Source organism: Oryzias latipes, chromosome 2 (genome assembly GCF_053564925.1).
Source record: "Oryzias latipes strain Hd-rR chromosome 2, Olatipes_Hd-rR_3.1".
NCBI classification, from domain to species: Eukaryota; Metazoa; Chordata; class Actinopteri; order Beloniformes; family Adrianichthyidae; genus Oryzias; species Oryzias latipes.
Window position 1 is genome coordinate 27,850,656 of NC_136238.1, and position 26,029 is coordinate 27,876,684.

The 26,029-nt window shown below is 40.1% G+C and overlaps 2 protein-coding genes across 3 annotated transcripts in view; one reads left to right on the top strand and one right to left on the bottom strand.

Annotated features, from left to right (window-relative positions):
• LOC144986849 (NLR family CARD domain-containing protein 3-like) overlaps positions 1–10,705 on the top strand; it is a 39,391-nt gene extending 28,686 nt beyond the window's left edge. Inside the window, exons 7-9 of the mRNA XM_078935279.1 lie at positions 2,862–3,035; positions 8,640–8,813; positions 9,130–10,705. Coding sequence (XP_078791405.1) covers positions 2,862–3,035; positions 8,640–8,813; positions 9,130–9,148 — 367 coding nt within the window. The 3' untranslated portion in view covers positions 9,149–10,705. The remainder of the gene's footprint in view (positions 1–2,861; positions 3,036–8,639; positions 8,814–9,129) is intronic.
• The window catches only part of LOC144987094 (uncharacterized), a 270,314-nt gene that overhangs the window by 228,942 nt on the left and 15,343 nt on the right, over positions 1–26,029 (bottom strand). Inside the window, exon 2 of one of the 2 annotated variants that reach the window (XR_013650955.1) lies at positions 21,961–24,923. Coding sequence is in view for 1 of the 2 variants with exons in the window: in XM_078936026.1 (XP_078792152.1) it covers positions 22,945–24,923 (1,979 nt within the window). In the remaining variant the exon portion in view is untranslated. Of the gene's footprint in view, positions 1–21,732; positions 24,924–26,029 lie in introns of those variants that run through there. The other variant, XM_078936026.1, reaches the window with a different exon arrangement.

Consider the following 26,029-nt stretch of genomic DNA (forward strand, 5'->3'; position numbering starts at 1 on the left):
AGATTAGCCCCGCCCACCGCGACTCGAGTATTGGATTAAACGGGAGAAAATTTAAAAAGATTTTTAAAAAAATACAAAGTACGGTCAGACAAATAGTGACTCAGGTGTATTTCATTGCTCTTGAGCCGCTGCATCCTGACTCTGCTCTGCAGTTTTCTTCTGTTGAAGCCCGCGGTGCAGCTGTGTTTGTTCGGGAGAAGAAAACAGTGATTGACAGCTGTTGTCGCTCTTTTTCTATGGGTTTTAGAGAAACTCGAAATTGCAAAATGATCTGCACGTACGTGTTGTAAATATGGCGAGCTGTTTTACAAACGTGTACATATTAAACTGCAACGTTATTGACGCACAGGTAGAGAAGAAGCGGAGTGACTTTTGAACCAATCAGAATGCAGAACACAATGCACGATGCAAATCCGTGAAGTAGATGTATCCCAGAAAGGCTGAGGCGTTGCCCTTGTGCAAAACAACCAACCTATAGCTTTCGAATCCAAACTTTCACAGATACTCAGTCCAGCAACATTGAGGGAGAAATGCTTGCCATTGTCTATGGAATACAGTGATCCCTTGCTATAACGCGGTTTACTTTTCACGGTTTCGCTATACCAAGGTTCGCAGACAAAGCACACACCTTTAAAGGACTACTGAAAAATGACGCACCGTAGTTACAGGACACTAACTACCAAAGTTGTTTTGATGACATTAAAACAATAATCTCTGAGGATGCATGCTTAAAATACTGCAATCCCAGCTTGACTATAACACTTGGTATGTAGGGGAACAGGTAGGATTAAAATCCTGATGCAACTCATCTTTGTTTTGTGGTGTTGGCATCTTTTGCATGTCTCTGACTTTAGCTGGATCCGGTCAAATGCCGTTGGTGGTATACTGGTTACCAAAAAATGAAATTTGTTTATTCTTTATGTTATATTTTTCACTGTTGAACACCAAACCTGTGTTTGCAGCAAGCTCTATCAGGTTGATTAGGTTCCTGTCATGTTCCTCTTTATTTTCTCCGGATACTGCAATGTCCTCTGCAATGCTTACCACACCTTGCAATCCTTCTAGGATCTGGTCCATCTTCACCTGAAAGAAATCTTGAGACACACTGAGTCCAAATGGTAGACGCTTCCAACAGTACCTGCCAAATGTAGTGCGAAATGTTGTTAACAGTTGTGAATCTTCATCCAAATGTTTAGACCAATATCCTGCCTTAGCGTCAAACTTGCTGAATATTTTTGCATTTGTAAATTTTGGATTTAGATCCTTAACTGTTGGAATCCTATGTGGGCATCTTTTCAGACAGTCATTTATTTTTTAGGGTCTAGACATATCCGCAGGCTGCCATCTGTATGCTAGACTGGAGCACCAATCTGTGTGCACTTCCACTTTGCAGATCACATCCTGTTCCACAATTTTTTTTGAGCTTATCTTTTATGTGAATACTGCATTGGCATGGTGGGTCTTGAAATGGTTCAGCGCCCTCTTTTAGCACAAATTTTGTAGTCCCACTGAAGTTACCAAGCTTATCGAACTGGTCTGAATATGCCTTCTTTAGATCTTCTATCTATGGTGTATATGTGTAGCGATGGATTGGCTCTTTTATGTTTTTTTGTGGTGTAGTTCTCTTGTTCTTTGTTTTTTCTTCTTTACTGACATTAGCTATAGAGTCCACGTTTACAGTGACAAAGTTGAGAGCTTCACATGTGGGCAGTCCAACTATTGCAGGACCTGGGACATCCACAACATAAAACATGGCATTAATCCACTCTGAATGCTTCCATTTACATGGGATGTTCATTTTCCCGTAGCATCGGATCCTGTTTCTGCTGTAGGCTGACAGTTTTGACTCTTTTGGAGTCTGTTCATCGCCTGTCTGTTTCTGCCGTACATTTGTCTATATGTATGCAGGGGCAAGGTGTTCCCTGATGCACCTGTGTCAATTTTTAAGCAAAGTGTGTGTTTCTGGCCAGATAAGTCAGGTGGTTTTACATTTAGAATTGTGTAAGCCTTTTCTCTTGGCATTTTTGCATCAATGCTGTGCATGCATTTTTCTCTGACTATGACGGAGTGAAATTCTCTTTTGATCCAAGTCATCTTCACTCGAGTCTGTGGTTTGTATGGCATCTGTTTTACTTTGTTTGGCTTTTGCGGTCTTTCTTGTATGACTGGCTCTGATAATTTTTTCTGTGGTATCTGCCCATTGACTGTGGCTGAGATTTATCTTGCTGGTGTTGGTTGGGGTATTCTGTTTTTTTCTGTTGTTTTCTTTTTCTGCAGCATTTAGCCCAGTGACCCATGTAGCCACATAGGTGACACGTATATTTAAAAGCAGGACATTGTCGTGGCTTATGATCTGATTCACATCTTTGGCAAAGCCTTCCCCTGCCTTTGTGAGGTTGGAAATTTCCTGCTGTGAGAGCTTTATGTTTTCGTCCTTCGGTCAATACTTCGGCCAGAGAACAACCTTGAGGCTTGCTGTAGAGCTCATTTCTGAAAGCTTTATGTGGCGTGCTGGCTATGATCAGCTCAATCAGGTGTTCATGGAGTTCGTCATCTGTGAATTGACATTTTAGTGCAAGAGTTCTCGCTCTAGTTATAAAATCATTAATACTCTCAGCTGGTTTTTGTCTGTATTGTTTAAGATGCAGTCTGTGAATTCTGAAGTTGACATCCAGCTTTAATTTTCCTTCAAATATCTCCCAAAGATTTGCCGGGACAGTCTTTTCGTCGAAATGAGCAAACCATGAAAATGTCATCTGTCAGTCTGTCATCAGGGCGGGTCCCACCTGACTGAATGGATCAAGTTCCTGGACCTCCAGCTGCATCACTGCTCCTGAACACACTTTTCTGTCTGATTGCAGGTTGAGGTACTGCAGTTTGTCAGAGATCAGCTCTGAACCTTTGGGCTCAGCTCTGAAGAAAAACACGTCTAATCTGACAGAACTGGACCTGAGCTGGAACAACCTGCAGGATTCAGGAGTTCTTCATCTGTGTGGTTTTCTGGAGAGTCCAGACTGCAGACTGCAGACTCTGAGGTCAGACTCCATGTTTCAGTTGTGTTCAGATCAGTATGATGACAAAGTTGTGTTGACCCACAGTGAGAAGAAATGTCCAGATTCTGATCTGCAGCAGCATCTTCCTGCAGCTGCTTGTTCTCTTCAAAGAAGAACTTCTTCTTTTCTTCCTGCAGCTGCTTGTTTCAAAGCTGTCTGCTGACATTTGTGCTCCACAAAGTTCTGCTTGCAGCCATCAGCTCTTCTTTGTGTCTTTGCTCCAACAAACTCCTTTAAAGCGAGTGCAGAAGAAGCAGCCGTGCACGCTCACATGCACTCTGAGTCCTGCTGCTGTGTTTCAGCAGATGCAGCTGAGAGTCCAGCGGCTGATGTTTGTGAGCAGACAGTGACAGAGTCATGCTGCAGCTGGATGCTGCTCTGACAGACACATCCTCCACAAACATCCTCACCTTTTCATCCACAAACATCATCACATCATCCATCAAAGCTCCCAGCAGCTTTCATTTCATTTCATTTCATATAATAAGAATGTGGAAAAAATGGACATCCCAGAAGCAGCTGCTTATTTAGGGGTCCAGCATTTTAGACAAGCATAAAAATACAAAAGATAAGTGGCGGAAGGAAAAGAAAAGAAAATAATTTCATAAATAAAATATACTAATAGAATGAGAGAAATGATGGTAATATAGTGGAAATAGGGACAATGAATTTGAACAACATAAACTCTGGCGTGTGGCCATATAAGTGTCAACAGACAGAACTAAATCACAAACACAATAATAGATGGTTTCGGTTGGAGCAGCATTTTCACAGTATGTTGATAATAATAACAATTTCAGTTTCCTTTTAAACATGTACATTGTTGCAGACTGTTTAACGTCATTTTCTAAAATATTCCAAGTTTGTGGACCTCTAGTACAGACAGAGAAGCTTGTACATTTTAATTTTCTGTTTTTGCCTTTTAGCATATGCTTTCCCCTGGTGTCATGGTGATAAGAGGGCAAAAAAAGTGGTATGAGGTCACACAAACGACTATTTAATTTATTAACAACACTGTACATTGTGCATGCATTATTATACGTGTTGAGTTCCGGTAACTTAAGGAGGCTGTATCTGTGGAAGAGTGGATCCGTTGGGGAATTTGGCGTGGACCAGGTTATTGCTCTTATTGCTTTCTTTTGTGTAATCAGGAGTTTTGCCGTGTAGGTAGAATATGTGTTATTCCATATGATGTTACAGTAATTCAGGTGGGGCTCAAACAGGGATCTGTACAATGTTAGCAATGCATCTGATGGGAGGATGTGCCGAATCTTATAGAATAAACCAACAAGTTTGGATAATTTTTTAACTAGTTCATCTATGTGTTTTTTAAAATTTATAAATTGATCTATATGGATTCCAAGAAATTTGATCGAGTCCACCTGTTGAAGAGATTGCCCATCTATATTTATGTTCAATTTCCTGTAGGTGGATTTGTGTCTGGATGTGTGGAATATGATAAAAAAGGTTTTGCTCGTGTTTAATGACAATTTATTGCATTTGAACCAAGTATCTACTTTTACTAGTTGTTCATTTAAGAGTTTTTCCAATAAGTCGATATTTCTATGTGACATGAATAAACTAGTATCGTCTGCAAAAAGTATTTTGTGGATGGCTCCAGAACAGAAAACAAAATCATTTATATAAATTATGAAAAGAAGTGGTCCCAATATGGATCCTTGTGGTACACCCGTTTGAATGTTGAGTTTTTGTGATTTTAGTTCATTAACCTTTACATATTGCTCTCTTCCACAGATATAACTCCTGAACCACTGGAGCGCTAATCCCCTGACCCCGTAATGCCTTAATTTGCTGAGTAAGATTTCATGATCTATAGTGTCAAATGCCTTAGAAAGATCCAGAAAAACCACAATACCATATTCACCTCTTTCAAAGGCGTCATTGATTTTTTCTACAAGATCTAAGATAGCCATACCCGTGGTGCTGTTTTTCCTAAAGCCATATTGTTGTGGTACTAATACATTGTGTTTTACAAAATAGTCTGATAATCTTGAGTACACAACTCGCTCAAATACTTTGGAAGGAATTGGCAGTATTGATATGGGTCTGTAATTTTTAGTATCATTTTTGTCCCCAGACTTATATATGGGTATTATTTGAGCTATTTTAGTAATTTTTGGGACTTTGCCATGTGTTAAAGAAAGATTAATGGTGTAAGCGAGAGGTTCTGCAATTTCATTTACTATGGCTTTGATGATGTTACTACTTATGTTATCAGCACCAACTGTGTAGGACGATCTTAGCTTGTTTATAATATTCACCACTTCTGTTTTACAGGTTGGTTTTAGAAAGAATGAATTTGGGTAATTTCCCTGAAGATAAGCATTGTAATTAGCACCACCTGGTGGATGAATGTTTTGAGAGAGACTTTTCCCAACTGAACAGAAATAATTGTTAAAAATATCGGGTAAACTGAGATTGTTTGTTTGACATTGCTCTAAGGCATCAGGGATGACTGTAGCTTTTGTTCTGCGGCTGAGAATGTCATTTAACACCCTCCAAGACTTTTTTTGATCTCCAGATGCAACCTTCAGTTGTGTAGTAAAATGATTTTGTTTGCTTATTCGTAATAGTTTTGTTAGATTGTTTTTATATTTTATGTAAGTTGATTTATTTTGGGTATTTGTTTTTTTTATATACTTTTTGTACAATTTATTCTTTTGTTTGATTGAATTTAGTATTCCCTTGGTTATCCAAGGTTTTACTTTTATGTCTTTTTGTCTAATTGTTTTTTCTGGGATTGTTATACTAATTGAGTCAGTTAATTCTTCAATTAATGAATTATATGCAGATTATGGATCTGTGGTGTTGAATACTGCCTCCCACCTTTTGGTCTGAAGGTGACTGATTAGGTTTGCTAAAGTTTGGGTGTTTACAACTTTCACTTTTCTCCTTGTACGTGGGATTGACGGTTTTTTATTTAGTTTCATATAGCATGCAATAGGATAATGGTCTGTAATGTCTGAGTATACAACCCCTGATTTATATTCAATATTCACTGTATTAGTTATCATGTTGTCCAAAATGGATTTGCTTTTTTCCGTAACTCTGGTGTACTTATTGATTTTTGGGAAAAAGGATGAGGAGAAAAGAGTATTAATAAAGTCATTATTGGTTTTATTGTCCTTGGATAGATCTATATTTAAATCACCCATAATAAGACAATTTATGTTCGTTTGGTTTATGTGAAGAAGAATGTTTTCAAGTTTGTCTCTAAATATGTCATAATCAGAGTCTGGTGGGCGATATATTACTCCAATAACAATAATTTTTGCATTATTATGTTTTAGTTCTAGAAATATTGAGTCAGAAAAACCATCAACCAGTATGTCTGTTCGTTCCCTTACTGAATATGAGGAGCTCACATATAGACAAACTCCAACACCAGGTTTACCAGCTCTATTTTTGCAAAACAGTGTATATCCATCTAAGTTGTAAAGATCTAAATAAGCAGCTTCATTAATCCAGGTTTCACTGCAGCCTATTATGTCAAAATTGTGACCTATTGTTGCCAGCAGTGAAACTAGGTCATCATGATGTTTTTTAATACTGCGTATATTTAGATGCAAGGAGGAGAAGGTAAAGCTACTGTTGATTTTTATTAAATCCTCTGGATTATAATATTCACAGTTTAAATTTCCCAGTTTTGCACCTAGATAGTGATGTTCAAAATAGTCTTCTTCAAGACTACAATTTACTTTTATCAACCCCATACAGTTTGAGGAAAACATGATGTCCAGATTGCAAGTAGAAGACTCTGTGTAGACACTTTCCCAAATTCCCACACCAAACAAAACATAGTAAACAAAAAATAAGTAAAAATTTAAGAAACATAAAGATTACCATAGTCATTAAAGTAAACTCAAGTCAAATTTCTGTCTCCCGAGGAGTGCAATTCATTCAATACCCTTAACAAACATTAGTCATTGATGACTGCGATGTTTACTCACCAGATTATTATTGAGGTTGGAGTAGGAGTACAGTACCTCATTTGTGGGTAATTTTTAGAAATAGTTCAGCCTCTTTCGAGTCTCTGAAAGTCTTTTTAGTTCCGTTGATTGTGAAGGACAATGTTGCTGGATAAGCCATCTGGAAGCGTATATTCCTCTCGATGAGGTGCGCGCACACGGAGTTGAACGCTCTTCTGGCGATACGAACGCTTTGTGGAATGTCGGGAACGATCTGCAGGTATGAATCCTCATACGCTATTTTCCCCCGTCGTTTTGCCTCTGTCAGAATCATCCTCACATCTCTTGTGTGTTGAAGTTTGATGAACACCGGGCGCGGGCGTCCATCTGCAGGTGTTCCAAAGCCCCGATGGGCGCGGTCGATAGTAACTGAGGTTACCGGCAATTTCAGGAGTTTAGGGATAAACTTTTCAAAAAACAGAGCCGGGTCACTTCCTTCTGTGGACTCTTTGAGGTTTAACAGTCTGACGTTGTCACATCTTGACCGGCCTTCTAGATCCATCACTTTGCTGGTCAGCTCCTTGTTTGTTTTTTCAAGTTCGTCCAGTTTCCTTTTTATCGGAGCGATGTCGTCCTCCAGCCCAGAGATCCGTGACTCTGACTCGGTCTGGCGAGCTTTGAGCGAGTCGGTTGTAGCTACAACATCATCAAGGCGTTTAATTATGTTGTCCAGCTTGGCATCCAGAATGGATTCGAACTTGTCGAATGACTCTTTGACAGACGTTAGAGTGCGCTGTCCTTCCTCTGCAACGGCTGTAGAAATCATTTTTAACAGAGCCTCCGGTGAAAACTCCGAATAACTTGCAGGCGAGTCGAGTTTTGTCGAAGCGCTAGCATTAGCACTTGTGTCATGGGACATACTGGATGCTGTTGAAGCTGTGCCATCTTCACGATCAGCTCGAGATTGTTTTGCTGGTTTAGGCATTTCAGGACTCCTTTATTTATTTACCCTTTTGTTCTGTAACGCAGTTTGAGAGTGGGTATCTGTTCAAGGTAGACTTCAGGGGGAGACAGTTTGACATGACCTACTCCTCCGCCGCAGCTTCTGACTCTTCATTCAGAGCTGAAGTCATGGATCAGGGATCAATGTCCAACATTTGCTGCTGACTTTTCCTCATCACTTCCTTCTTCTCTCTGCTTTGATCTGTTGGAGCTGAAAGTCTCTGCTTGAAGGGCTGCAGCAGAGAAGGACTGGAAGATCATCTCCTGAAAACTGGGATGAAGACTTTCCAGCATCCTGCTGCTGAAATTCTCCCATGATTCAGTGCTGTTTGGAGAAGAGCTGAGCAGAAAGAGGAAGTGGACTTTTTCTGCTGTTGCTGCAGAAACATCAGTTGGTTTGGATGCAGCCACAGGCTGATGTTTGACTTTCACACATCTGGACTTCTTTCCTGAAGCAGCTGCATGTTGTCCTGAATGTTCCTGAATGTTCTTCTTCTCTGCTTCTGCTGGACTCTTCTGATCTGCTGCTGTTGCTTCACATCTTTGGACTTTTTCCAAACTTTCTGATCTTCTTCAGCTCTGAACTCTTTAGAAGAAGTGAAGGATGAAGAACATGAACTTTGTCTTTAAACTCAACTCTTTGTTCTGGATTCAGGTTGAGGAACTGTGGTTTGTCAAAGACCAGCTGTGCTACTCTGGTCTCAGCTCTGAAGTCCAACCCGTCCCACCTGACAGAACTGGACCTGATGTTCAACTACCTTAATTCTTCAGATGTTCAGCAGCTCCAGGATCTGGTGAAGAGTCCAAACTCCAAACTGCAGACTCTGAGGTCAGTAGAGGGTTGGAGTCAGTCCAGCTGCTTCCAGATGTTTGGTCCTAAAGTTAGTCTGAGAGCAAAGATGCAGAGTTTCCTGTGAAGCTGCAGCTTCTCAGTGAAGCTCTGAGGAGAATGATGACAGGCTTCAGGACAACAGTCAGCCAATCAGAGCAGCAGAAGCTCCAACAGGTGAAGATGACAGGAAGCTGCTGCTCTGAACAGGACTGAAGCTCCTGCTGCTCTTTCTGCTGCTGTGCTGCATCACTGACTGACAGACCAGGATCAGGAGACACTCATTCATCTCTGTCTCTACACTTTCTCTCTACAGGTGGAGCTGGTGGCACTGATGTTCCTCCTGGAGGAGCAGAGAGGAGCAGCAGCAGCTGGTCTGCAGAGATGTTGTGACTGGACGGTGTTCCTGGGAGGTGGAGAGCAGAGTGATGGAGGAATCAGAGGAAGTGGAGATGAGTGTCAGAGCTGCAGCAGGAACTGATCTGAGATCAGCTCCACTGTCTCTCTCAGCATCAAGTGGACAGTCATTGTGCTGCAGCTCCCCCAGTGGACTGATGGAGAACTGCACTTCCTCTTCTCATTCTAACTTGGAGTTTTGGGAAATCTTCAGCTTCTCTTCTCTCTTGTGTTGTCATAGTAACTGATGTCATTCTTCCTGTCAGCTGACGTCTGTGTTTCTCAGTTCATGAAGCTGTTTGTGTACAATATTGTGACATTTTCTCCTGATGGTTTTAATAGTTTGATTATTCTTTTTTATTCAGTTTGAAAAAAGTCTTTCCCCTGAAAAAGTTCATGCAGGATTCAGCCTCTATGCTCACATTTTTCTGTCATTTCCATTATTTTCTGCTTTGAAATGAGGATTGAAACATCTAATGCCGCATCAGCAGTTTAAATAACTTTTTTGCTACACTAAACAATCAGTTAAACAAGGGACTTTTCTCGGACAATAATAAAGAAAAAAGAGGAGGAGAAAAACAGAAAAAACACCGGAAGCATCCACATGTGGATCCCAGGACTTAATTCACTGTGGAAACTTTTTTTTACAAACTCAACTTTATGATTCCGCTTTCATTAACCGTTTTCTTTTTCAATAATTTATTTCCACTGTGGCGCAGTGGTTAGCACTCTTGCCTCACAGCGAGAAGGCCCCCGGTTCAAGTCCCGGCTGGGGGACATGAAAAACACAACATCAATGGAGTGTGTGGAGTTTGCATGTTCTCCCCGTGCATGCGTGGGTTTTCTCCGGGATCTCCGGCTTCCTCCCACCGTCCAATAACATGCTTCATAGGTTGCTTGGCAACTCTAAATTGTCCATAGGTGTGAGCATGGCCGGCCCTCCCTATACGTGAATTACGCAGCCGTGCAGGGCCCCCATCACCAGCAGGGCCCCGAAGTGGCGACAAAAATTAAATTAAAAAAGACCCAAATCTGGCAACCCATTTCATAGAACTTCCTTACCAACGTGTGCTCTGAATGTTGTGCAAAAGAAAGTTGCCTGCACTTTAATAATCCCCCTGTCAGCACAAATGAACCTATGAATTTAGACACTACGGACCTTGTCTGTGGAACAGCCTGCCTGAGGATGTGAGGGCCTCATCCTCTGTTGAGGTTTTTAAAAAGAAACTAAAGACTCATCCATTTAACTTAGCTTTTAATTAGATCTTATATGTGGTATTTTTACTCTTATATTTTATATGCTATTTTATCAAATATTTATTTGTTTAATGTCTTTTAGTCTTTTTATATTCTAACTTATTCTAATTTATATTTTCGACTTTTTTAGGCACTAAATCATCATATCTTATTTTAATTATTATTTGCATATTTTACCTGTTTTCATATTTTAACTTTCTTATTTTATTACTTCTATATTTTAGACTGTTAATGAGTGTTTTCTCACCCTTGGCTGGGGTGTTAATGTTCGGGCTCCCAGAGATTCTGGCCATGCTTGTCCTCTGGCGACCCTTGTTCCAACTCCCCGTGCTGCCGGGCCTGGTGCGCCCATGTTTGGTGCACTGGGCCTGGGGGTTGGGGGTCTCTGGGGTGGGGGGTGCTGGGGAAGAGTTGTGCTTGTGTTGCTTAGATGCTGACGCCCCGGCCAACAGGAGGACAGGGCGGACGGCGCCTTTCTTGGTTCTCTTTTCTTTAGCTCTGTTATTTCTCTTTTAATTGCGCTTGTTTTTGTGTGTTTTATTATGAGGGGCTAATTTAATTATTTTACTTCATGTGTGGGGTTTGTTTTTATTGTATTCTTGTTTGTTTTTTATGGAAAGCACCTTGAGCTGTCTGTGTGACATGAAAGGTGCTTTATAAATAAAATTAGTTTGAATTTGAACCAATCTGGCAACCCAAATAATGACGTTACACCATTTAGCAACGATTGGTCGACATACTTGCATCTGAGCCTGGCACGGTGTGCATTTACGAGAGCATTTTGTTTCAATAAAGTTGGGGGAAAGAAAAAAAAGATCACATTTTGTCACGCTGATCAAAGCGACAACAAGAAAACGTCATGCCTCAGAGACTTTATCCATCAGGAGCTAAAAAAAAGATAAATAACTTCAACATCAGTCACAATGTAAGTTTGGAGGATGTTGGGGCTTTATTTTTACATTATCCAGCATTTCTGTGCAGCTGCGCGATTTACGTAAATACTAAGCGATCTAAGGTGAAGTTTGCACATAAACGACCCCGTTTGTCGTAATTTCCCACTCGAAAATAATTTGGATACCCAAGTTTCCAAGATGAGGTCGGATATGACTTTATAAAACGGCGGGGAGTAAAGAAGAGTAAATAATGACAACTATATGGTGGCTGAAAAATGTTTTAACTCACGTTATCGTTTTGTTTCATCGTTTTGCTAACACATATTTAGTGCGTTCTGCATTTTCCGGTTTATTACAGAATAAAAACTGCTGTTTATCCGTTATAGACAGTCAGGTAGTCTGAGTTTTACAACAATGAGTGTGTCTTAAAATCTTGCATTGGCATGGATTATGGAGAATAAAAACTGCCAAATACATAGGAAATAAAGGTTCTCATCTATAAATGACAAACAAAATAAATATACTAATTTTAAAATTATTAACATACAAAATAATACAAAAAGAAGTGTATAAAAGGCTTATATTTCCACTTATTCTCAAATTAGTGTTCACATTTGATTATTTATAAATGGGTACATTTATTTCTTATTTGTATTTTGCAGTTTTGATTCTACATAATGATGATGTTTTGCACAATTCCGTCTCATCCGATAGTTTCTTCTGCTCTCAAAAAGTATTAAAAAGTATTGGAGGAGGTGCAGCGTCCACATCCCAAGATGTTCCTGATTTCACTGAAGATTTCATCTCAGGTCATTTTAATAGCATGTAAAGTAATTAAAAAAAAACAGTGTCTGCATAAACCCTTTTTTTCATAAACAGCAGCTGAAGAGTATGGAGCTCCAAACTGTTCATAATTAATGAAATATGACCTTATGCAAATATACAATCAAACAATAAATCTCTCATAAATATATAAAAAGATCATGAAATTGTGAAATACCTGCACACAGGTTTTAAACGAGCCAATTTTCAATTTTCAATCATTGTGTCTCTCGCTCTGCTTCAGGAAAGAAAACCTGTTGGAAACTCACCTGGTCGCAGTCCACGGACACCACAGTCCCTTCATTATATCATTTGTAGTATTCTGCTATAGATATTTTATTAGCTTTATCATTGATTATTGTATAATAATAATTCTTGTTTTTTACCTACAGAAGAAACTCTTGTCACCACATCTACTGTTGAAAGGGAAAACATTTGACTGTTTGACTTTTCACTGTTTGCTTTTATTGAAGTTATGTCTCTTATGTTCCAGGGGCTCCAAGAGAGGCGTGTATGAAAAAGGAACCGACTGGATCCAAAATTCCACCTACCAGTACCTCAAATCCAGTTTGTCCAGCTGAATGACCAACCACACTCTCTGATCCAGAAAGAATGGATTTGGTGCAAAGAGGTCCTTTTCATACTGATAAAGACTCTGACTTTCCAAAATCCCCCTCATTGAGCTGTTGTGTTCTTTATGTTGATTGTTTTATTGTCATTTGATTTGCTATTAAGTTGCTGTTTTTAATAAGTTGGACTTTTGTGAATGTCATTTGTTGAGTGCCTAATGTTACATTAAAAAATATCTATATACATTTGTCATTCATATTTATTTCTTTGCATTTAAAATTTGTTTGGCACCACTAAATGTGCATCCAACATGCAGGCAATATACTGTATTCAATTCTTTGGCAGCAACAATAATTCACAAATGTATTAATAGAGATATCTCATTTATATTACAACAACAGTTGTGTTTTTTTGGTGCTGCTGATCAGTTAGAGGGCCCACAAATTAAATTTCGCTTAGGGCCCCCAGAAGACCAGGGCCGGCCATGCTGATGGAGTTTATCTTGTGGAGGATTTGAATGTTCATTTGCTCTCAGGTTGGTTCTGTGCTGGAAGCCCCAACCCTCAGTTCAGTCAAGTTAGAAAGATCAGTGATGAAAGTCTTCCGGGAATTCCCGGAAATCCGGGTTTTTGAGCAAACCGAACGTACTTTCCGGGAAATAAAGACCTGATCTCTACGGACAAATCGCTTTCCGGATTAGAAAATGGTCTGAAATCAGCTAATTTTAGCTTTATTTTCTATATTTCTCCGCAGATCGCTTCCTCTATGGTCGTGGCCATCTCTCGTCTTCCCGGCCTAATTGACCAATGACGGGACGTTTTAGTTGCTTTCGGATGCGTCGACGGGTCTGATTGGCTCTGTCTGCACCACGTGGTCAGCGTGACTTGCTTCCCTAGAGACCAAAACTGGCGGACCCACGCTAAACTTTCACAAACACATCTGAAGAGTTTGCGATCAAATTTGTGTTAAAATAATGGCAGGCATCGTCATTATTGAGCGTGGTCACGACCTCAGTTGTGAGAAGACGATAAAAAACAAATTGAAGTGGTCTTGGCTGGAAAAAAAAAAAAGATTTTTAAGGTAGTGTAGGTCAAATACTTTTTTGTGTAAAATAATCTCAAAACCACATTTTGAAATAATTTCAATTTTAGTTTTGAGTTTCAGTTTTTATTTTGAATACATTTCTCTATCTAATTTATTTGTATTTCCTAATTACCATGATTTAGTTCAGTATAGTTAACATTAATTATAAGTATTTGATGGTTTGGACCCGCACTCCCTTAAAAAATAATGTTTACAATGTTTAGTTTAGTTTGTATGTTTGTTTTGATATTTCCCAGATTACTTAGTATTGGTGTTAAAGAATTGATGTATTATGTTATAGAATTATAGTTTAAAGCAGATCCCATATTTTGATGTAATTATAGTTTGAGAAAACAGTGCAAGTGGATGTTGTACATCAGTCATTTCTAAAGCAGAAATAATGTATAAATAACTGAGGTATTTTCATAGAATATCATAGTTACTGGTGTTCTTTTTGCCATTTGGGGCTTTGATGTTACTATATTTTAGCAATTGTATGTTTTGCAGCTTTAAGGAAAAGCGTAGATTGTAGGATTGTGTTACTTTGAGCAATTTTCCAAATTCTTTTTTAGGACCAGCAAGTCCTTAATGGAGAGTCAAACTAGGGGTTTGAATGTTAAATCATGATGCTCCAATTAGTCTTAGTTTCTTGATAAAGAAGTGAATAACTAGCTGCCAGAATGCACCAGAATGCATCTAAGACCACGTATTTTTCCAAAATTTCGCTCTGTGCCCGCCATATCGCTCAAAGAAAAGTTCAGGGATTTTTTCCTTGCCTGACTTTCATCACTGAAAGATGCTAACCAGCTGTTCCCTCTGTCACCATGGAAACACGGACCGCTTTAAAGTCGGACAGGATTTTCACGGAGCGGACTTCTAGACGTGGAGGATAAATACTCCAAGATGAATTCATCAGACATGAATCAAACAGTCTTTTCTCCATAGAACAGAATGAAATCCACTGTGTTTTAGCAGCGTCTGTAGCATCACAGAGACGGTGTTCCACCAAAAACTGGGACCTGTCACATGTTGTTTCCTGGTGACAGAGCTGCAGCTTTAATGTCAATGATATAGAAGAAGAAGAATCCAAAACATTGGACTGTTTTCATGTGATCACATGGAAGCAGAATTAGGAAATCTCTAGGAAATCTGTCCTTGTTTTGTCAGCATGTTTGAATTGGAGTTTACAGTTAGATGACAATAAAGACGTGTTCACACCAAGAAATTACTTGGAGGCTATTTTCTATAAATAAATAAGAAAAATTTTCAAAAAGTAAAAAAACTTAAGGTATTTCTGTGTAAAATAGTGTTTTAATTTTTTCAGTAAAAAACTATGTTGTCAAAAATTAAATGTCGTCTCCTGTGTAGAGGTATTTCAGTTCATTACAAACTGACATAAATGAGTAACGTTCACTGCAAACTGTGCAGAAGGCATGTTCTTTCTAAAACTGGAAATAGCACCAACCTTTTTTATCACCTGCAGCTGAGTCTCCATTTGATAATTCAATAAAAATAACATTTCATTTCCTCATTATAAAGCAACTTTATTGGAGTTTCATTTGTCATTGGTCTTTTTGAGCCAAAATTCTGAAGAAATCAAAACAAAAGGCTTTTCCAACAGAATCAGAACGTTAGCACGTGACCTAAGTTTGTTCACTTTGTGCTAAATGTTGATTTATTTGACTGTTGTGTTAATAATATCAACAGTTCTCTGTCGCCCTCTGGTGGTTCATCAGAGAAGCCAAACTTCCAAAGAAATTGAATCAATAAACATGAGCTAATTCTTGATGCAGGTTTGAAAACACAGATGGAAAACAGCATCAATACAAATATTAGTCAATGTTTCCTTGAATGGAACAATTTCAGGATTTGTTGTCATAAAGTTGTGAAAAACTGTCTTGTAAAGTGTGTGGTGACGGTCCACTGTGGAAAATGACTGTTTGTGGAACATTGAGATGTGCTCAGTGATTTTGGTTTAGGACACTTTGGTTTCATTTCAAACGTTGGTTTCTCCTAAATCTACAAACTCTCTCCACAAACTGTCTCCTAACTCTCAGGGATTCCTGCTGCTGGCAAAACTCACGGCTCAAGGAACCACTTCATGAATCAGTCACACTTTGGAATGAACTTTATTGAACAACATGTCATGGTCTGGAAGAAGCCCCAGTTCCAGCTGACAGAAGTCTGGTTCTGATCCATCAGATCTCACTAGCAACAGAACCAAAGCTTCACGTGTTGCAGCAACAGTTTCCATGTTTGGGAGGATCTTCTGAAGAACAGCTCAGTTCCAGATCACATCATGATGTTTGATGTTTTCTTCATTCCAGGAAATTATCTGTGTCTCCTTTGATCTGTGCTGAGTCAGCACTTTGACTTCTTTTCAACTTTAGATCCATCATTCAGAATCAAGGATTTATTGATAAATATTATTTATTAACAGAAAATAAAGAGTAAATGTATTTATCATCCAGCAGTGATTGTGGTGTTTGTAAGTCTTTTATTTTGAAATTCCTCAAGGATGATCATCATGGTGGGATTTCTAGATCTGCATGAACTCATCCTGAATCCAAAAGACACTGGAGCATCAAAGAATCCAACCCATCTCTGCCAACATGAGGCTCTTACTTTGAAAAGTTTGACTTCCTGCAGGGAAACAGGCTTTCTGCTGCTGCACTGACAGATGTGCACGAGCTTGAAAGAGCTTCCTGACTGAGGAGCTGCAGACTTTTTCCTGCAGAGCAGCAGCTGACTTCAGCATCGTCATGGGAACACAGTCTGCTGCTGCTTCTGGAAACGTCTTCAAGGCTGTGGTGGGACTTGTTGGTCTGGAGGACAGATTCTCTGAGCAAATGCTGCTTCAGCTTCAAGCTTCAGCTCTTTTCTTCTGGCAGAGCTTAGAAGAAATGGAAACCTCCTTTGTTCTGACTGTTTGCTCCAAATCCCAGATTCAGGAATTCCTCCAAGAAGTTCAGCTCAGAGATCATCAGCAGAGAAAAGCCTGAAGTTCTGATGGAAAATGACAACAGAACATGATCAATATTATTGATCCACATGGAATCCAGAAGAAACTCTGAGGTGAAGACATGAAGACACAAGCTTCAGAGACATGAGGAGAAGTCAGAGTGGATTCATTCTGGACTTTCTTCTCACATCTTCTCTTCAGAACATCTTTGTCTTTGATCCTTCAAATCTTCTGAAATCTGATCATCCATGGATTGTTTTTGTGGGATCAGATCCAGAGTTGCTGAAAGTTCTGCTGCCCTCTGCTGGTCAAAGTGTCCAAACAGCAGAGAGGAGATTCTCTGGGATTCATTGGAGTCCAGATTCTCCTGGATGTGAACAGTCTCTGCTTCTGGAACAGAAGAGTCCTTCTCAGAGCAGCATTGAGGATCTGTTCTGTCCGGCTGAGAGCGCTCCCTGCTGGTAGGAGACAGAAGCACATCAGCTGCTTTTCTTTGGCCGTTCAGAAACCGTCTGGAGACTCTAAAAAACCTCCACTTCCTGAAGCAAACGGATGCAGAGCATCATGTTTGATCCTCTTCCTTCAGAAACGGCTCCATTGTTCCATCGCTCAGCAGTTTGACTAAAGCAGCTGAGAGTCTGGATGCAAACAGACCTCAGCAGCTCATCCAGAACGCCATGACAGAAGCACATGCAGCAGCACGTGCACGCTCCCAGAGAACAGCAGCTGATCCAAGTCCTGACTTTGAGGTGAGACCTTTCTGTTCTGCTTGGACCACACTTCAACATGAACTTCATTTCCCATCATTCCATCTGTCAGGAGAGAACAGCTGCAATCAGCTTCCTTCAGGAATGACTGCAGGTAGAAGGATCTTTCATTCTTCAGCACCACCAGGACCCACATCCAGCCCATCAACAGCCAGAACATCAGTGACATCAGCGTCTGATCTTCATCACATCATCATCATCAAAGGACCACCTCTACGTTTTTACAATCTGATGGATTTCAGTCTTTCTGCAGCTTCTCATCAACTGGATTGTCAAATATTTTCATTTCCTGTTTTCTGTTTTAAATGTTGAAGAAAAATCTTTCCAGTTTTAAAAAGATGAGACTAATAAAGTTATTGGAAAGACCCTGTCTGCTGCAGGACCTGTGCAGGTGCATTGTGGGTAGTAATGTTCTGTTTGGGATATTTGCTGGATTCTGGATGTTGACAGTTGTGTTGGTCTTGATTGTTTAGCGTTGTGGTTTGGATGTTTGTTGTTATTTGTAGCACAGCTGAGTAGGTTCTTCATAGACAACATGTTGCTCTGCCAATGTGCCTTTGGGCCAACTTGATTGGGCTGTTTGGAGGAATAATGAGGATAAATGAGAGCCTCCATCAGATCATGTTTCTGCTGTTTTTCAGAATCTGAACCTGAAAGCTGTCTGTCATATTTATGCAGCCTTTTTCAATAGAAACTGATCCAAACTGCAGATTCTATTGATTTCTCCATCAGATTTATGTCTAGGGGTGTAACGATACGCTAAAATCTCAATTCGGTTCCATTCAGAGTCTCATAGAGCTCAGTTCCATACGTTTTGGTTCGGTACGGCTGTTTAACAAATCTGTCTGATATGAACTTCTATTTTATGAACTATTACTTTATTGTTATTTATGGTGTGTGTTTGTGTGACTTTTATCTTCCACTATGAAGCTGTCTAACCTGATCATGGTTGGTGACTTTAACATACACATTAATGATGACTCTGACCTCTTTGCCAGAGGTTTCAGTCTCATGGACTCTTTTAATTCTATTTAGTATGTGTCTAGGTCTACACATGTTAAAGGTGGAACACTCAACCTTGTTTTTACATTAGGTGTGCATTTTGACTATTTTTTCTGAGGGGATTTTCATTTATGACCAACATTGTTTTTTTTTCTTTCTTTTCTTTCTCTGTGTCACTCTTGCCTGCACATAGAGAAGTTAGCTCTCACATGTTTAACTCTTGAGACCTTTTCTAACACTTTTAATCTGGTTCTCTTTCCGTGCACAGATGTTAATTCGTTATTGTGCACTTTTAATAGTTACTGTCTTTCTATTTTAGATGGAGTCTGTCCCATTAAAACTAGACTGGACCCTGTCACTAAGGTTTCCCCTTGGATAAATGACAGCATTCAGCGTCTAAAACGATCTTGAAGAAAATCAAACAGTTATGGAAAAGAACTCATTTACATGTTAATCTACTTCATCTGAAGGATCTTTTAGTTTCTTTTAACATTGCGGTTAGAGATGCGAGGGCTGCTTACTTCACTAATCTCATTTCTAAAAGCAGAGGTAATCCTAAAGTGTTTCTATTCAACACCATTAGTGATGCTGTGATGACCAGTCCACCTGCCGTCCCCATCCATTCAAATGACAATTGTGATAGGTTTTTTTATTATTTTTTATTAACAAAGTCAGATCTGTGAGAAGCTCTCTGTGTCACACAGCTGGTCTTGGTTCAGTTCCTAGTCCACCTCGGCCTGTAATTTTAGGCTGCATTTACACTGCATGGTTCAAGTGACCCAATTCCGATAGCACAGATCGGATATGACATGTGACCATGTAAGCAGGACAAAAGCGCATTGATTCCTATTTTCTCTGTGATGGTGTGGCACCGTCAGATGGCGAGGTGTCAAAGTTCTTGAATAAAGAAAGAACCTCCTCACCTTGGCTCCTCTGCATCCTTTTCCGACGGGACTCCGTCACATTATGGTGTCAGAAGTGGGATCGCAGAGGAGACCACAAAAAGGTGAGGACGCAGAGGTGGGGAGGAAGATCTGCAGGCACAGCTCCATTCCAGGAAGTCAATCCTCAAAGGAAGAGGGGGTGGATCCGGGTGGCCTCGGCGGTGCATCAGGCCTGGCCAGGGGCCCTGAAAGACCTACGGCGTCCAACTCAGCGCCCATGACGAGCGGCGGACCTTGCGGACAGCAAGGGCAGACCGCCGGAGCACGGAGATGGCCGGAGGCGGGATGGGCACACTGCCTGGTTCCACTGCCGCCTACGCAGGCGTTGAAGGCCTGCGCGGAGATGGACAGGGGGCGGACCCACGTCTACCGGGTTGTCCACGGGGTGCTCCGGGAGAGGCGTAACATCTCGCCAGGAATTTGCTGTCGGTGGCCCCGATCGGCTAAGGTGCCATCCTTAGAGACACGCGGGGGCGTGTGGCCAATGGAAGGGCCTTTGCTGGGGCTGGGACCGACCAGAGCGGCGCACCAAGGAGCAGATCGGAGGGGTCGCCGTCATGGAGCAGCTGCAGCCCGTGCATCCATCCGGCGTCGGGACGTGGGTGGAGGAGCACGAGCCAGAGGAAGGACCCGCTGATGCCTGGCCAATGGACTGCAGGGCCTCTACTTTGGACGAGGGGCGCCTGCTGAACTGTCTGGTGGATCGGCGTGCTGCCTGCACTGTGGCAGATGGCTGGAATGGATTGCCGCACATCGTCAATCCCTCGGAGGAGGGGGATGGTGTGACGGTGTGGCACCGTCAGATGACGAGGGGGGCCACACTGTGTTTCATTATTTGTGCATTTATGTATTTTATGTTTAAAATGACTACCTGTGGTGCCACCCGGAAGCTAATGGAGAGCAACGCCCAATGGGCGTGGCCTGTGGAGGCACCATAGGTAGTGAAATGAGGAGTGTGACGGAGGTGCCAAGCGCTGTGTGGCCCTGCGTGAAGCAATCGTGGTGTCAAAGTTCTTGAATAAAGGAAGAACCTCCTCACCTTGGCTCCTCTGCATCCTTTTCCGACGGGACCCCGTCACATAATGGTGTCAGAAGTGGGATCGCAGAGGAGACCACAAAAAGGTGAGGAGCAGATCGGAGGGGTCGCTGTCATGGAGCAGCTGCAGCCCGTGCATCCATCCGGCGTCGGGACGTGGGTGGAGGAGGGTTTAACTATTTCACTTGTTGAATAATGTTCCCACAAATATCAGAATATAAATTAAATTGAAATAAACATACACCGTACCAATGGCATCAACAAAGTCATCCAAGCATTGAAATGTTTGTTGTTCAGCTCACTATGACTACCAGACAAAACCCCCACCTGCACACTGTCACCTATTTAAATACCTCTTCCCATCTACCTACCTGATAGATTAGGATTTACATTTTCCTTATACTGCCCCCTGCTGCTATGGAGTTGATCCTACCTGGAAGAATCCTCAAAATCAATGTTCAGGAGCAAAAATAAAGAAAATAGAAGACAAAAAGGCAGGATAGACAAATCTTGACAGTATTTATTGATCATTTTATTTTAGTGTAAACTTACACCAGAAAATATTCATAAGAATACTAATAAGGTACCAGAGTGAAAAGCAGCAGATTAAAAGGACTTAATAGATCAAATCTTAACGATACCTATCTCTACTAGATGTTAACTCTACTAGATGTTAGCTCTAATAATTCAAAAAAACTCATTTCTATTAACAGGTACATCTAAAATAATTCATTTTGTGAACAAGGTTTTACATATTTTGTCAGCAGTAAAACTCATTATCTAGTATCATTACACACAGATTGAAATGTATTGATACTTTACTTTGTTGCTTTTGATAATTGTGGCTTAGAGAAGATGAAAAGCAAAAAAGCTGTCCAAGAAAGTCAGGATAAGATAAGACAAGTCTTTATTGATCCCCAGAGGGAAATTCAGTTATTACAGCAGCAAAACAAGAAATATGGCAGTTAGAAAAACAAATAGTCAGTAAAAAATAAAATTGTAATAAAAGTGGAAGTAAAAGTACACGTCATAACTAAAGCAAACACCCCAGCAGTTTCAGCAGTCCTAACTGTGTCATTCTATAGTCTAACAGCTGTTGGGATAAAGGACCTCCTGTAGCAAATCATACATTAAAACAACCAAAGTTTTTTTTTTCTTTTTGGAAAAATTCCTTTCTACACATTCAATACTCACTTTTGCCTTCCTCTGATGAAATTACTTCATCAATATGGCATGGAGGCCATCAGCCTGTGGCTCTATGTACATGAAATGAAAGCTCAGGTTGCTATGGAGTTCATTAGAACATTGGGGTTTTACCCCAGGAGTTTTAAGCATTAAAAACTCACTTTAAAATATTTAATTTTCTAAGATACAGAACTTTTTCTAAAGTCTTCTGCTGTGGTACAGAGGTTGACCTCTTATCAGAAAATTTTTGAATTTAGAGTTTACACTAAATCCTTACATTTATTCATTCATTTTTTCCCTTTCGGGGTCACAGGGCTGCCGGAGCCTATCCCGGCCACTTGGGCGTAGGCAGGGGACAACCTGGACAGGTCACCAGTCTGTTGCAGGGTAGAACATCCACAGTCACACACCCATTCACTCTCCCACTCACACCTATGGACAATTTAAAATCGACAAATAACCTATGAAGCATGTTTTTGGATGGTGGGACGAAGCCTGAGATCCTGGAGAGAACCCACGCATGCACGGGGAGAACATGCAAACTCCACACAGAGAGGTCCCCCATTGATGTCGTGTTTTTCATGTCCCCCCAGCTGGGACTTAAACCGGGGGCCTTCTTGCTGTGAGGCAAGAGTGCTAACCACTGCGCCACCATGCAGCCCTAAATCCTTACAATGTCAAAAAGTCTTACAAGTTCTAATGTGTCTTTTGAGATGAGATACATCACAAAAACTTTTTTTACATTCTTTACAAGAAAGAAAGCCCTAGTGGTCAAGGCAGAAGAGCACTATTTACTGGCGTACAGAAGAGAAGCGCCATCTTTTGAACTTGTCCGGACATCCCCTTACACTCACAATCAGCAGAGAAGCAGTTGCCAGAGGTGTGAAGCTGTAAGGATTCACTGTGTGTTTCCCCTTCTCTTTGTGTGCATTCTTGAGGAAATGTAAGTCGTTCCTGCTTCTCATTTATCAATAATTTTGTGATTTATTTTATATTATAAGATATTTATTTCATATTATAACATGTTGTGGAAGTTTGAGTTATTTGAATATCTGTCTTTAGTTCTACTTCTACATCATCCTACACACATGGATGAAGGCAACAGCTGCTGTAGTTCATCATCTTCCAACGTTGTTCAATAAAAGAAGAAACTTCAGTCTCTTCTCCAAGTGCCATGATTCTCTGACCGGAATGTTGTTCCATGATCTGCCTCCTCAACCACAAATCTTTAAGCGAGGCTCGACCCCCCTCGCACATCCTGTATGAGTTCTCATGTGTTTTTTGAGATGAGATATTTGACTAAAACTTTTATCACATTCTTGACAAGGAAAAGGCTTTTCTCCTGTGTGAGTTCTCATGTGTAATTTGAGATTAGATAAATCATGAAAACTTTTTTTACATTCTTTACAAGAAAAAGGCTTTTCTCCTGTGTGAGTTCTCATGTGTGTTTTGAGATGAGTTATTTGACTAAAACTTTTATCACATTCTTGACAAGAAAAAGGCTTTTCTCCTGTGTGAATTCTCATGTGTGTTTTGAGATGAGATATTTGACTAAAACTTTTATCACATTCTTTACAAGAAAAAGGCTTTTCTCCTGTGTGAGTTCTCATGTGTGTTTTGAGATTAGATGTTTGACTAAAACTTGTATCACATTCTTTACAAGAAAAAGGCTTTTCTCCTGTGTGAGTTCTCATGTGTTTTTTGAAATGAGATCCATCACTAAAACTTCTATCACATTCTTTACAAGAAAAAGGCTTTTCTCCTGTGTGAGTTCTCTTGTGTGTTTTGAGACTAGATGTATGACTAAAACTTTTATCACATTCTTTACAAGGAAAAGGCTTTTCTCCTGTGTGAGTTCTCATGTGTATATTGAGATGAGATCTGTCACTAAATCTTTTATTACAGTCTTTACACGGAAAAGGCTTTTCTCCTGTGTGAGTTCTCATGTGTCTTTTGAAACAAGATCCATCACTAAAACTTCTATCACATTCTTTACAAGAAAAAGGCTTTTCTCCTGTGTGAGTTCTCTTGTGTGTTTTGAGACTAGATGTATGACTAAAACTTTTATCACATTCTTTACAAGAAAAAGGCTTTTCTCCTGTGTGAGTTCTCATGTGTATATTGAGATGAGATCTGTCACTAAATCTTTTATTACAGTCTTTACACGGAAAAGGCTTTTCTCCTGTGTGAGTTCTCATGTGTCCTTTGAGACTAAATCCGTTACTAAACCTTTTCTCACATTCTTTATAAGAAAATCTTTTATCTTTTGCATGGATTCTTGTGTGAATTCTGAACTGAGCTTTGTTGCAAAAGCTTTCACCACATTCTCTACAGATATAACATCTTTCATCAGACCCAGTTTCCATGTAGTTAGTAATTATTCTTGAGTTTTTACCAGACGTGATAGAGGAAAGTCTCTCTTCTTTTGGAGATTGGTTGTATTTCTTACCCAGATTTGTTTTCTTTGGATTTTTTCTTACATCAGTGTTGCACAGACTTTCTGACATGTGAGAGCTGTCCACACTTTGGACATGACTTCTGTCTCTTTTCTTCCTCTGATCTCTGTTCTGTTGGTCTGTCTCTTCATCTGTAGTTGATGTTGATTCTGTCTCTTCATCTGTAGTTGATGTTGATGCTGTCTCTTCATCTGTAGTTGATGTTGATTCTTCATGTTGGTTTCCTTCTTCATCCTGACTATCAGTTACATTAAAGCTCTGCTGATTATTTGGATCTGCTTCACTGTTCTCATCTACTTCATAAGTAGGAATCTCCATCAAAGCATCAGTCTCCTGCACAAGCTCAAGATGCTCTTCATCCTGATTGATGCAGAGTTCCCTTGGTTCCTCTTTAATCTGTGGTGATTCTGGTTTCCCCCATTTCTCTTCATTTTGTGGTGGTTCTGGTTCCTCCTGTTCCTCTTTAATCTGTGGAGGTTCTGGTTCCTCATGTTCTTCTTTAATCTGTGGAGGTTCTGTTTCCTTCTGCTCTTCTTTAATCTGTGGAGGTTCTGGTTTGTCCTGATTTTCTTTAATCTGTGGATGTTCTAGTTCCTGCAGTTCCTCTTTCATCTGTGGTGGTTCTGGTTCCTGCTGTTCCTCTTTAATCTGTGGTGGTTCTGGTTTCTCCTGTTGCACTCTGACATTTCTCTGCCGGTTGCAGAAATCTTCTTCAGTATCATAGTGCTGGGGGAAAACTTCAGGGACAAAAACACAGAAAGGAGCCTTATTCTTTAAAAGGACTTTACATCTTGTCAAAAAGCAATAAATATCAAAAACCTCGCAGTAAAAAAAAATGCATGAAAAGGTTTTGTTTTTAAATGTATCTACTCAGATGTCATTCAAAGTTAAGAAATTAAGAAGTGATTTTGGTCTTGAATTTATTTATAAGTTAAAAAAAACACTCACGTTTTTGCAAAGAAGAAGAAACTAAATCAGATTGAGATCCGTAATTTGACTATAGCATATAAACAGACATGTATTTAAGTTTTAATAAATTATTACATTTGCTACAGGGATCTATGGGGGAAAAATCCTGTTAACAATACCAGTATGAACTAAAACCAAAACTTTATCGATTTGTATAACATCTTTCATTCCCGTTACGCACACAAATTGCTTATCATAAAATAAAATAGCAATAAAAAAATAATTAAAGAAGAAAACACAGGATAATAGTAATTATGTCAAGTCTTAACATTATTACCTGGAATGTGCGTGGACTTGGCTTTGGGTCAAAGCGACTGAAAGTGTTAAACAACCTGACTGATCTTAAAGCAAATCTAGCTTTACTGCAGGAGAACCACTTATCTAAATCAGCTGATCATCTCTTGTGCTGCTAACAATTTCCATTCATGTATTCTGCTGGTTACAACTCCAAACAAAGATGAGTTTCTATTTTTAATTAATAAAAACATTTATTTTACTCATAAAGATACAGTTACTGACCAAAACATTTTGGTACGGCACTTTCGGTTCGGTTCACTCTTGTACTGTTTCGGTAGCCCCCCCCAATGTGTTAACTGTGCAGAGGAGGTGGAACTAATGTTACTCGCGGTATTCCGTTGAGACTCTCAATGGTTTCTGCTCTCGCATGCCTATAGAAGGGGTCAGAGCATGGCCACGCACATCAAGCAAGCAGCAACAAGAGTGTTCTGTTTATGTAGCTCAGTTATGGAGGGTCTGAATGGTGCAATGAACCCCGAAGGAAGAGCCGTCTTCCACGGTCAGAAATGTCATTGCAGTTCAGGTTCAACAGCCACAGTGTTGGACAAAATTGTTGGTACCCCTCAGTTAAATAATA